Source organism: Electrophorus electricus, chromosome 19 (genome assembly GCF_041902795.1).
Source record: "Electrophorus electricus isolate QZ-2024a chromosome 19, ASM4190279v1, whole genome shotgun sequence".
In the NCBI taxonomy this organism is placed as follows: Eukaryota; Metazoa; Chordata; class Actinopteri; order Gymnotiformes; family Gymnotidae; genus Electrophorus; species Electrophorus electricus.
In genome coordinates, this window is record NC_137515.1 from 20,704,248 (window position 1) to 20,717,500 (window position 13,253).

Genomic DNA, 13,253 nt, shown 5'->3' on the forward strand with positions numbered 1-13,253 from the left:
GTTAGGGTTAAGGTTAGGGTTATGGCTGGGATTGTTGGTGTCACGATCACCCCCCTAACCCTGGTTTGTTGTGCTCTGTTTTTGTTTTTGTTTTTACATTTTTTCTGTTTTCCTGTTTTCTTCTGTGTTTTACTTCCATGTGCTTCCTTATTTTGGTTTGTCCAGTTCCACCCCTTTGCTTCATTCCCTGCTCGTTATTGGTTTCTTGTTATTCCGTGTTAATTTGTTTATTATATCTAGTTGTTGGTTACTGTCCTTTCCATATTGTTTCTGTTTGGCCTATTTGCCATCATCTCTGTTGTTATATTACATTTACTCCTTTGCTGTTTTGGTTTGCCTTGGTGGTCCCACATGTGTTGTGTTTGTTTTAGCCATTGTGTTAGTCTCCCTTGTTAGTTAAATTGGATCCTCGTTTATATTAAATATTTCATCATACTTTTCTTCTCTGCAAATCGTCACTGGTGGAATAATAGATTGTGTGTGTTTTGTTTTTTAGTTTTTTTCATTTTTGTTATAGCACAGAGGTTTTATAGTGGTTTGGAAGTTTATATGAGACAAAAGGATTATGTAGCTTTGAATTAAGCACTTTTTAAAAAACTCAGCTGGAGTTTCTGCTGTATGATGGTCTTAGAATTATGAGCAGACAGATGTCATTAAAAGAGCTGCACTTTACCTGCAGTTCACAGATATGGCAGCTAGTGCATACCTTTAACTAGACTTCTGATTGGCTGTTAGCTCATAGTTTTAACTAGAGTTCTGATTGGCTGTTAGCTCATTGCTTTAATTGACTTATGATTGGCTGCTAGCTCATAGCTTTAACTAGACTTCTGATTAGCTGTTAACTCAGGTTTAACTAGATTAAGCTACATTATCTAGGTGTGGATTGTTGTGGCACATCAAGTCAATATGAGCAGAGTACCATGACTAGGGTTAGGGAAGGTGAGTATGTGGTTGGATATTATTGGTCTGGCATGTTCAGGCAGGTTCAGGAAGGTTCAGAAATTGCCAGACTTAAGCTGCATGACTTTTGAAGTCTTTGTTAGGCTTTGTCATTCTCACATTCATGCGCCAAGTTGGACATCTTTTCAAGTATAGAAATATATTCACTGAGAAAGCCTTGGTCATTAGTCAGTATCAGTCATTCTGTAAGGCCTGCCCCCAGTACTTCCCAGTCTTTGTACAGGAGCGCAGTCACCACACTGCTGTAAAGGGCAAAGATGAGTTGTTCAGAATAACGATGAGGCTGGTGACCTGGGAGGAGAACCACACACCCTACAGCATCTGCCAAGGGGAGCATGAAAGGTTAGTCTGGGCTCGGCCCAGTCAGCATATGAGGCTGTCACTTCGTCTTAAAATACCAACGTAGTCTAGCACTGCTGTGAGTTTGTTTTCTTATTCTTTTTTTTATTTAATTTTATGCTGTGGTACAGACATGGGTTCTCCTCTAGAAATCTACTGGTAATATTAGACTGCAGAAACATGATTAAAACCAGTGTTTGTGCAGCCAACACAGAACCAACACAGAACCCACAGATTGATACCTCACACCCTCAGAGGAGCGGCTGTCTGTTCATACTGCCTGGTGTCCAATGGTGGTGTTCCCTCCACACCTGTGGGGGCGCACGTTGGGCCATCGCATGCTGATCATTTTCTACACCCATGTTTGTATTTCTGCAGTGGAACCTTGGACTCAAATACCCATGCCAGGACAGATAGTGGAGCTGAGATATGAGAGAGGGGGAGAGAGAGAGAGAAAGAGAGGGAGAGGGAGAAGGAAAAAGAGAGAAAGAGAGAGAGAGAGAGAGTACAGTACTCTATGGCAGTGACTCAATGTTCATCGTAAAGTGCAGCTGTGAACTCGTCTGAGTCTGTGTTGGATTATTAACTTTGTTTTACAAGCTTCTCTTTAAGTTCTCTGCAATTTCAATACTTTTTAGACTCATGCAAACTAAAAGAATAGAACAGATTTTTATCCAACCCCTTAAATCTTCACCCAAAGAGTGTGAACTAAGGACATTTAATTGATGCTTTGCAAATTACATGGAAGTTACAGACTTTAAATCATTATGTAGAATTCAATGTGATACCATCAAACTGTAGAATCCATGTATTAATGTGATACCGTCACACTGTGGTATTCACATGCTTGACTCTGGTTGTGGTCTGTTTGTCCCAAATGAGCTGAAACTCACACATGCATTTCATACATTAGACCTTTAAATTACTTTATTTCTGATTTCATCATCAAAATTTTTACAAAACGTTTATTTTTCTGACAATAATATACTCAAAGAAGAACCATAGTTTTGCATTTGAAGCAAGTCTTCACAAAAAAAGGTTTGATCTGCAAACAGACAAAAAATAGGACTAAAGACAAAACCAACAACAAACAGAAGGATTTGAGAAGATGTAGTGCATATTTACATCCTGCAGACACCAACCTCACTCCACCTCAGACCAGACGAAACCAGAAAACCCAGATACTCCCCAGAGATTCATGAGTGTGGGAGGATGGTGCAGAGTTGTTTGCAACGCAGGAGAGACTACTAATATAATAATATCATAAGAAAGGGGGAACCATATTGCTTTTCGTCCTCTTCTGCCCCTACCTTAACGTGATTGATTGCAGGAGAAATGAGCTAAAACTACAGATCCCAAACTGCATGAGCCATTAGTCCAAGCGCTGCATAATTCATCACATCTGCTCACGTTCACAAAATGATGCATCCCTGGCGTTTTCTTACATGTTGTGTTTTGTAAGGGAAATCTCCTATATGCTGTTTAAGGCATCTATTTTAGAGATCTCACAGGGCAGGTTTTCATTGGTGGTTTTTATGCCAACCTGATGCGTTTTGGGTAGGAATGTGATGTGTCATATGCTTGGACACGACCTCCTGCCCTGTGCCTTCCTTATATATCAGTTTTCACATAGTGGCAAATTGTACACAGTGAATGATGCAAAAAAGACAGAAACTAAGGGAGGGATTGCGGTTCAAGTGTGACTTTGTTGGACTCTTGGTTTGGTTCTTGCCTCCTGGCTGTGACAGATCGCAGTTATTCGCCGGCTGAAGGAAGCCCCCGACTCAGCACATGTGCAGTGCTCTAGCACTGAGCTGTGAGTGGGACTATCAGCCAGAGTCAACTTATGGAATTTTATTATTAAGAACAGCATCTTTATTCCCCTCTATTTTGCCCTTGTCAGCCACTGTAAATCTATTTCTCTTCCCATTGTTGTGATCATTATGATGATTATTATTATTATATTGTACCACCAGGTGATTGTGTCTAATAGAAATTCTATCCCGTGGTCTCATCACTAAAGCAGGACTGCTGAGACTTGCTGTAAATAGAAAGAAATGGTGGTGAAGGTGTGGACCCTGTAGTGGCCCCAGCTGATCCCCCATGTTGGTCCCCCAGGCTGGTCCCTGCTGTAACAGTACCAATCCCACTTACCCTGTCCATCAGCCATGTGCAGACCTGCAGGTAAGAGATCACACTGTTCCTGCTTCTGTGCTTCTGGATGTGTGTTCGTTCGTGTGTGTGTGTGTGTGTGTTAATGCACTATTTATTTTCCTTAGCTTTACCTGTACTATAAGGTTTTCTGTTCTAGAAATAAATTGGCCAACAGAAACATTCTCATCTTGTTTGATTCTTCTGCCTCTTTTTCCATCACATCTCCTCTGATAACTTCACAGTGTCAGGACCCTGTCTCTCTGGAAGCTGTTCTGAGATCAGCTGCCCCTCTGGAACCCCCTCCCAGCCACCTCCATGTTAAGCTGCATTGTGTGTGTGTGTGTGTGTGTGTGTGTGTGTGTGTGTGTACACATATACACCTTACTGGAAGAAGGACAGTTACAATGTTTATGCCTCCTTATCCACACTGTTCTGGACTGTAAAAGGACAGTTTGAGCCTGTTTAAAATGTCCTGCACTAATTAACTTATTCCAGGAAGGAACAACTGAACTCCAGCTGGGGACCCAGACAATCACAACGGGACTGACTGGATGCAGCCTGTCACTCTGCTAACACCTGACTGGCCCACAGAGCCGGAGTCATGCTGGAAATATCATTACATCAAACATAAGAAGCTTTACTTTATAAACCAACCCACCTCCTGAGTGACTATGACCTCAGTGGCATCTGACAAAAGTAACAAAGACAAAAAAAACCCTCAAAAACTAATAAAATTCAAAACCCCAAAGTGTGTTTGTCACAATCCTTCACAATATTCTTGCTTTCCCATAAAAAGGACCTGAAGAACAGCTCTCAGCAGCTAGTGGGATATATTTGGGAATAACTCCACCCTTAACCCTAGTGGGATATATTTGGGAATAACCCCACCCTTAACCCTAGTGAGATATATTTGGGAATAACCAGAATCTTCTCCTTTAAGCTCAGGCTGTAGAGGAGAAGACGTTTGTTTAAGCAGTCTGGGATCAGTGAACACAGTCAGTCTGAGAGGCTTTGATGGTCGGCACAGAAACTATCCCGAATCTCACAAAACATCTGCTAGCATGTTGGTTTTTTGGTGCTTTACACACTGCAGAAAGGCTGTATGTGGTTGGTGTTGTACACACTGGCATTTATGTGGTTGGAATGGGGAGGTTTTATGGTGTTTTTTTGGTGTTTTTTAAGCACTGCACTGGAGTGTAACGTTCACGGCCATTTACAATAATATCCACAAACAGGTCATACATCATAAATGGAGGTTTGGAACACAACACAAGCCACGCCTGAACAGATACTTCTGCTTTCTTCTTTTTTTGTGTCTCTTGTATATTGCCAGGACTGCAAAACCCAGCAAGGGGGGGTGGGGCGGGGCGTGGCGTGGGGTGGGGTGGTTAGTGGCTGTGTAACCCCTGGCTATACAGTGCTCATGTTCCCCGTTTGAAACCAGGGTGTGGACACAATGAGAAACATTAAAATAATAAACTCTTAAATCTTTACAATGACTCAGCAATGAACACCATGACATGGAAACTGAGGAACAAGTAGAAAAATATTCATCTCAAAATGTCTCTCTGGAAGCTGTTCTAAGATCAGTCTCTGCAGAGCAACAGCTTGTGTGTGTGTGTGTGCACATGTCAGGAGAAGCAAATTACTTTTTTCTCTTTATTTACAAAATAAACATGTCCTCATAAATCTGTGTGTTAATTCATCAGTGTCTGAAAACATATTTCTTGGAGTCTTTGTCTCTTTTAGGGTGGCTGAGTCACCTCTTCCCCTATCTTGCCGAGTCATTTTTTTCCCTATCTGCTGAGTCATCTTTTTCCCTATCTGCTGAGTCACATCTCCCCCTGTTTGCATGTTTGAGATTGCGTTAAGTCCATGTGGCAGAGTGGTGTTTTTGCTCTCTCTTTCTCTGCAGCAGTGGCTCTGGAGAGACACGGGCCCGTGGCTTCGCTCCTGGAGCTTTGGCGTCTGACCGGATCAAATCTGAAAGGTGTTGAAAAAAAACAACAACCCCAAAACCAATCTAGGAAACTCACACCAGAACTGAGTGAGGTATGACAGCCGCATCCATGCTGAGTCCAAACGCACAGGGACACATCCAGGCTTACAGGCAGTTTTCCCAGGATTCTTTCTTTATGTTGTGAGTCCATTTACAGTTTATAAAAACAAACATACAGAGAAGAATGTGAATCACTGGCAGCTGAGTGCGTGGTCAGTGCTGGAGGCTGGAACAGGACTTCTCTACATCACACGTTGCAGCACACAGGAGCAACTTAGCAAAGTATCGGAACAGGAGATACATGTAAACTGCATTTAAACATATCCAAAGATTCTGTGACCTCAGAACTGCTGGAAAACACATCACAAGCCTTTTGGGTTCAGACTGCGTGGTTAGACCCTGCGGGCACAAGGTCTCTACACATCACCCAAGCACTGGGATTTTTCTGAGGTAACAGTTCATGTCCAATAGAACTTTTTAATTCTTTTCTTCTTCTTTGTCCCGACTGAATGGAGTGAGGTGAAGCACGTGCTCTGTAGGTTCCAGTAAAGGATGGCATGTTCAGTTTCTTTACCTCTTCCTGCTGAAAGTTTTTGGCTTTTTTCCTCATTAGAGATTTTTACCTTGTTACAGTGAGTGTCAGCAGATAATTGGTGCAATGGTTTCTGGTTTAAAGATGACTCAAAACAACCTTTTAGGGAAGAATGGCTATACCTGCAAACAGACTCTGGGGAAACACACACACACACACACACACACACACATGCACACACACCTGTCTTGACACATTTAATGAAGAAAGACCTAAGATTTTTTTTCAAGCCGATTCTCCTCCTCTTGTTCAGTCGCTGGCAGCTGACCTATTTGCCTGGATGTTCGGAGTCTGGGCTTTACTGTGTATGAGCTCTGTAGGCTTGGAGGTTTGCTACCACTCATATGAGGAACTTGCACTTTACATCCATCTAAAGGAACACCTGATCTTTGGTACATGTGCACACTGCAATAGCTCAGCATGGAGACCCAGAGCTGAGCACAAAGATCTGGCCTCTCAGACTTTAATTAAAACTTTTACAGTGTCAGGAGACCAGAGCTATTTCAGTTCCATTCGGTTTGATAGGCTAATGTCCAGACAGACATCTTTTAAATCAAACAGTTGACACTATTTATAATCACCGGCTGGTAACATAAATGAGAATAACAGCCAGAGGTCTTTTGCACTCTGCTAAACATTAATTTGTTTCGCTTCTTTCCTCACATGTTGCCCTTGTCTCTCCCTGGACTTTACTCCTGCTTCGCAGAAAAAAAACATGTTTATTGCACATTCCTTTTCATTCTCCACGCAGCGGGAGTGAGCTGCCATTATTAGCTCTTCGAAGGAGACATCCTGTTGTGTTGGTGTGAAGAGGACACAGAGTAGAAGCCAAAGCGATGTTTAACGCGCCATGCATGTCATGGTGGCTTTTAATTCGCCATTGAGCAGTATGAAGAAAAGCTGCATTAGTGTCAGACAAAAAAGACAAAGAAATATGTGAATAGAAAAACAAGAATGAAATCCCGTCTCCCTGTACATGTAGCCAAGTGGAATGGGAGTGTGTTGAGCACAGAAATCTCAGCGCCCCCCAACACCCACCCCATCACTTTCGGGGCTTTTCATTTGTTTTTGCTTTCTCTGTTCCCAGGAGGAGCAGGACACCCTTCTCTGACCTCCACAGAGTTTCAGTCCTCCTGGATCAGTGACAGCAGGACCTGGTCCTCCACCCGAGCTCTGCATCTTACCTCCACCTGGCCTGGCGAGGCTTAGCGTCCAAAGGTCAGGGTGCCGGTGGGGCGCTCGGTGGAGGGGTAGTTCCTGGAGCGTTCGGTGCTGGGGTAAGGGATTCCGGGGCCCTGTGCGGGGACTCCGAGTGATGGGGGCGGCCCGATGGTGCCTGAGTTGGAGGGGGGCACAGCAGGGAGGGCCACAGTCTGGACGGTGCTCCTCTCCCGGAGAGGCAGGTCACCCAGGACCTGTGGCGGCCCCTCATAGCTCATGTTGAGACGCAGGGGCTGGTGGGCGTGGCAGTAGTCCACCACGGGCTGCTCGTAGGGGTAGAAGGTGAGAGCGCTCATCTGGTGAGAGACCTGGAGAAGAAAGGTTGGAGAAGGAGGGGAGGAGCAGGATGAGAGAAAGAGGGAAAAGACTGAAAGGAATGCTCTTTAGAAACTCCACAATTGCAAAAAATGTTTCTCATTCAACTGGGCCAAAGCTGCCATTCAAACCAGGTTTCAGTTCCACGCAAATCTCTCTTGTCAAATTCCAACATTTTTTAAAAAATACTTTCATTTTGAAACAGATGACATGAAACTTCACCGCTGTTTGTGTTGGGTTAAATAAATAAATAACTGCCGGGGGTTCAAATCCTGACCAGGGTGTTCCCAGGGTCCTTTAGGTAAGGGCCCTAACACTGCCTGCCTACCTCATTAAAAACCCCTACATGCACCTCCAGTTTTAAGATCATTTTTGAATGATTTATACTTGTTCACTTTAACACTAGTTATCTGAAATTGTACATACAGCACAATGATCATTCATAATTATTTTGGGGGTGTATAATGTGTATTTGGATGGTGGAGATTCATTTTCAGTTATGCTCTACATTTCCTGATTCACCAGGGTCTTGTCCAATAAAGTGAACAATTTTGAGCGTATACATGAAATTACTCAGGCTCTACACAGTATTTTCCATTAGGTGTGTTAGATATCTCCAAAGTGCAGAGGTTGTGGGAACTGTGGATGCTTCCAAACCCATCATCTAGACTAACACATAAACAACTGGTAGCTCACTGTTCCAACGTCTCAAACTGGTTACTGCTGTCACAAATAGAGATCATCAAGGTACAACACAAATGCTATGGCAATTTGATCCTCACACCCCAAAATTGGGACCCAATGAGTCCATGCACCAAGCTCAACACCAGACAGACTGAAGATCCAGACGACCAACACCAAGTGAAGAAGCTGAATCCCTCACTGAGACCAACCAGCTGATATACTCCACAACAACAGTGATGGTTGAGATGCTTGACTACAAGATAAACACCACCAAGGAGCAGAATCCTCCATGGAGAAGGAGACTGGAGGCCAAGATGAGATGTCAGCCAGAAATGCAGAAAAGTGCGGTAAAGGTACCTGAGACACACAACAAGCTGTAGAATAAACAGCCCTGAGCCATCCAGAGTATGCTCTCAGTAGAGAAGCAGCACGAGGTCAGACTCACCAAATCCAGCACTCTGAGACTGTAAGAGGAAGGTGGGGGCACGAGGACTAGTGAGGGTCAGAGCCACAATCCAGGGTGAAACAACCAAGATCCAGGAGAACACCAGGAAGATGAACCCAAGTGATTAAGTGCTTAGTGAAAACCTCAGACAACAGAATCCTGAGGAGGAACAGGAACCATAATGGGAGGAAAAACCTCTGCACGGTATGTACCACCAGAAGATAGTGGAAGTGTCTAATATGGAGAAATCCTACCAATGGCTGCAAAGGGGTGGACTGAAAGACACCACAGAGGTTATAATCATGGCAGTACAGAAACAAGTGCTGAATACCAGATCAATAGAGGCTAGGATCTACCACACCAGACAGGACCCCAGACGCAGGCTGTGCAAAGATGAGACAATCCAGCACATAACAGCGGGATGCAAGATGCTATCAGGCAGAGTGAATGTGGAACACCATAACCAAGTGGCTGGAATAGTGTACAGAAACATCTGTGCTGAGTATGGGCTGGAAGTTCCAAGGTCAAAGTAGGATACTCCACTAAAGGTGGTGGAGAATGACCAAGCTGAGATCCTGTGGGACGTCCAGCTACAGACAGACAAGATGGTAATGGCTAAACAACTGGACATCTTAGTGATGGACAAACAGCAGAAGAGGGCCAGAGTGATAGATGTAGTGACCCTGACTAATAGTAACATCAGGAGTGCAGTCCTGGGAACAGCTAAGATACTACACAGGACCCTCAAACTCCCAGACCTCAGGTAGAGGACGCAAACTTGAAGGAAAAAGAGGAAGATGAGTGGGGAATTTTTATATATTTATACACACACACACACACACACACACACACACACACACACACACACACACACACACACACACACACACACACACACACACACACAAACCAGACTTCACTGCCACTCTCTGCTCACTTCCCAACAAATGAGAGACTGAACTCATTTTGCTTCATCTTCATGGACCCTCATCATCCTCACGAGCAGCTCACAGCCATCATCATCTTCAGCCTCAGCCAGAGCAGCTAATGGCTTTTATGCCCAGAGAGAACCAAGCTGTTTCTGAGGAGGGTGTCTGTTACTCAGTGAGTCATTGTGTGTGTGTGTGTGTGTGTGTGTGTGTGTGTGTGTGTGTGTGGGCATGTTTGTGCGTGCGTACATGCATTCTGACTACAGCAAATGCAAACATGCACACACATTTGCACAAACATTCCCACACACTTCCACAGAGAAACACACACTCATACAGGCATGCACATACCCACAAACAGAGGCATGTATTCTCCTGAAAAGGTTACTGATATAAAAGATGTCACTGTTTATGTTTTTCTGCTCAAATATTCACACACACACACACACACACACACACACACACACACACACACACACACACACACAAATTATATATACACACAGTTACATTTATTTTGCGTTTTATTTTTTTTATTTTATTTTACTTCTCACACACTCAGAAATATACAAAAAACACACATTTACAGACATGCCAACAAACTAGAAACAGCGTTTTCCCAGAACCCCTGCCATGTGCTTTTTAAAAGGGACCAATTACCAGCACTGGAAAACAAATACAAAAGGATGTGAAGTGTGAGAGCAGTCAGGGCAAATGAACCAAATGGCAGTGACAAAAAGACAAGAGCACTTTACAAAGAGGCTCCTAACAAGAGACAAACCAAATTAATGGGTGAAATCAACTCAGAGGCAACTGTCTATTAGGAGAGAGGCAGAGGTGTGGCTTAGATGGCAGGGGCGTGCCCCTCAGCAGTGGCCCCATCCACTGCAGCCTGGGTTGTTAGGCTTAGCTCTTACGGCTCCAGTTTGCAGCAGTTAGGTCAGAGCCTGTATTTCAAAAGGGCTGTGTTTCAGATAACAGTCATTCAGTATCTGATAAAACCTGCAGGGTTTACTTCTCACATACTGTCTGTCTTCCTGATCATACAGGATGTGCAGCACGGGTCACTGAGGGTCGGGTCACCGAGGGTCGGGTCACTGAGGGTCAGGTCACCCACCAGGTCACTCGTCCTTAACCAGGATGATCACACACTCAAACAACGGCGAGCAACAGCAAGCAAAAAATATCATCAAATAACAAAAAGATGAAAACACTGCAGGTTCTGGAGCCCATGGCGACCAGCCTAGTGATGGGCTGAGTGTGAGGTGTGTTACAACAAAAATACATAAACAATCACTCAGAAACAATCACTCACACTACAGTCAGTCAGCAGCTGTAGCAGAGCTTCAGTGGGTGCCATGGTTACTACACACTCATGGTTACTACACTCACGTGGTCACATTTCTGGGTTCAGACCTGGACATGTCTGAGGTGGAGATGTGAGGTGGAGATATGAGATGGAAAGGTAAGGTGGAGATGTAAGGACGTTAGGTGTCTGAAAATCAGGTATGTTTAATAAATAAAAACATATAGATATGTGGACAGATGGATGGCCATGATAACGCATGCAACGCACATACAATAGGATTGACTCCTGCAGTCCCGTTACCAAGTACCAGGGTGATATTTAGACTTTGATCTACTGCACTTTTGATCGTGAGTTCATGCTAAGCAGTTTGCTGTTGCAAGCACACTGCTCACGCGTTCAGGCTCATACACATGTCCGGGGCAGTGACACCTCCAGACAATGCTCTGCCATGATGGGGCAGCATGGTCATCTCTTCCTGAAAGATGAAACAGGCCCACACATGCAGTGAATGCAACTCTACAGTTGATGAGTGGCAGTGGTGTCTCAGTGGTGAAGGTACTGGACTAGTTATCAGAAGGTTGCCAGTTCAAATCCCACCACTGCCAAGTTTCCACTGTTGGGTCCCTGAGCAAGAACCTTAACCCTCAATTACACAAGATGTGTTCAGTCATAATTGTAAGTTGCTTTAGATAAAAGCGTCAGATAAATGTCATTGATGTAGATTCATGGTCTGCCTTGTGTCTCTGCTTGAGACTGTCCTGGCAGCTCTCTGCCTGTAGCTTCACAGTAGGAGAGGTGCATGCTGGGAACCATTTAGTTTCACATCATGTGTGAACTGCTCTCCTGTTCTCTTTAAAAAGTGCAAAGCATTACAACATGTAGTGAGATATTGCAGGATCACAGTTCAAATGGATGTAGTTTACTTGTGCTTGTAAATCAACTTGAATCTTTTTAAAAAGACATTTGCATGACTACTCATCATGTTACCTGGCTGATTTTTCTCCTGCTGTTGAGAAGAACTAAATCTTTCTCTGAAAGTGCTGAAGTGCTGTATCTGTGTAGTCCATGTATCTGGGTCTGTGTGTGTATTTAATGTAGCACATGTGATCACAGAGACAGTGACACCGATGTGGCACTGAAGGACTGTGTGACTGTGAAGGCATTAGATACGTTTCTACTAGAGCAAAACATGACTGAAAGTTCAGACAAGCAACAGCAAAAAACAACTCAGTAATGGGAAGAAGAATGTGGAGATGAAAGAAAGAACTGCAGCAGAGGAAGGACAGGAACCTTAATCACTGCCACAAAATGTCAGCAGAGAATTAAACTAACAGGTCTACCAATTAAGCTAACAAGGCAGGAAGCACTCACCTCTGGCCTGATGCCTCCTGCCCTGCAAATGTAACTCCATATCTGGAACAGAAGTTTCCCTTATTTGGATCCTAGACTGAGCACCACTGAGGTTTAGTACTGAGGCTTCCCATGCATGCAGTGGTGCTACAGTATGCTAGTCTGTCACTGCAGATGCAGTTGTGCTACAGTATGGCAGTCTGTCACTGCAGACGCAGTGGTGCTACAGTATGTAAGTTCGTCACTGCAAATGTAATGGGTGCTACAGTACAGCAGTCTGTCACTGCTGATGCAGTGGTGCTACAGTACGCCAGTCTGTTACTGCAGACACAGTGGTGCTACAGTACAGCGGTCTGTCACTGTAGACGCTGTGGTGCTACAGTACGGCAGTCTGTCACTGCAGATGCAGTGGGTATTACAGTGCGCCAGCCTGTCACTGCAGATGCAGTGGGTATTACAGTACGCCAGCCTGTCACTGCAGATGCAATGGTGCTACAGTGGCACCTTGAAGAAGAGGAAACCTGCTCAGTTCCTTTTCCATGAGAAAGGAAAAGAGAATCAATCTTGCTGATGCATTTGTTTGCGTGGTTTCCTCTGTGGGTCATCACACCTCGCCTGATCTAAACTGTTCAGTAGCTGTGAGACGGCTCCTCCTAGGCAGGTTCTGCTTCTTTGGGCCTTTTCTGTCCCAAACAGTGACGAGCGAAGCATTTTCTCTGAGCAGCTGAAGAGCCCAGAACCACCATCCCATCCGTTTGTTTCTGCCCCCCCCCACAATAAGGAGGGCAGCCAGAATGTAAAAAGGGTTTTTGGCTCACTAGCTTTAGTCAGGAATATTGAGAAACAGTGTGTGAACACGAACATGACTTTTAAAGAGGAGCTCTGATCCCATTAGGCAGTTGGAGCTGTGGTGAAGCTGTGGTGTAGTTGTGGTGGAGCTGTAGTGTAGCTGTGCT

The 13,253-nt window shown here is 44.3% G+C and overlaps 1 protein-coding gene across 1 annotated transcript in view; it reads right to left on the bottom strand.

Annotated features, from left to right (window-relative positions):
- Positions 1-2,190: 2,190 nt before the first annotated feature.
- LOC113587411 (leucine-rich repeat transmembrane neuronal protein 4) overlaps positions 2,191-13,253 on the bottom strand; it is a 94,342-nt gene continuing 83,279 nt past the window's right edge. The window contains exon 3 of the mRNA XM_027026065.3: positions 2,191-7,573. Within this exon, the coding sequence (XP_026881866.2) occupies positions 7,250-7,573 (324 nt within the window). The 3' untranslated portion in view covers positions 2,191-7,249. The remainder of the gene's footprint in view (positions 7,574-13,253) is intronic.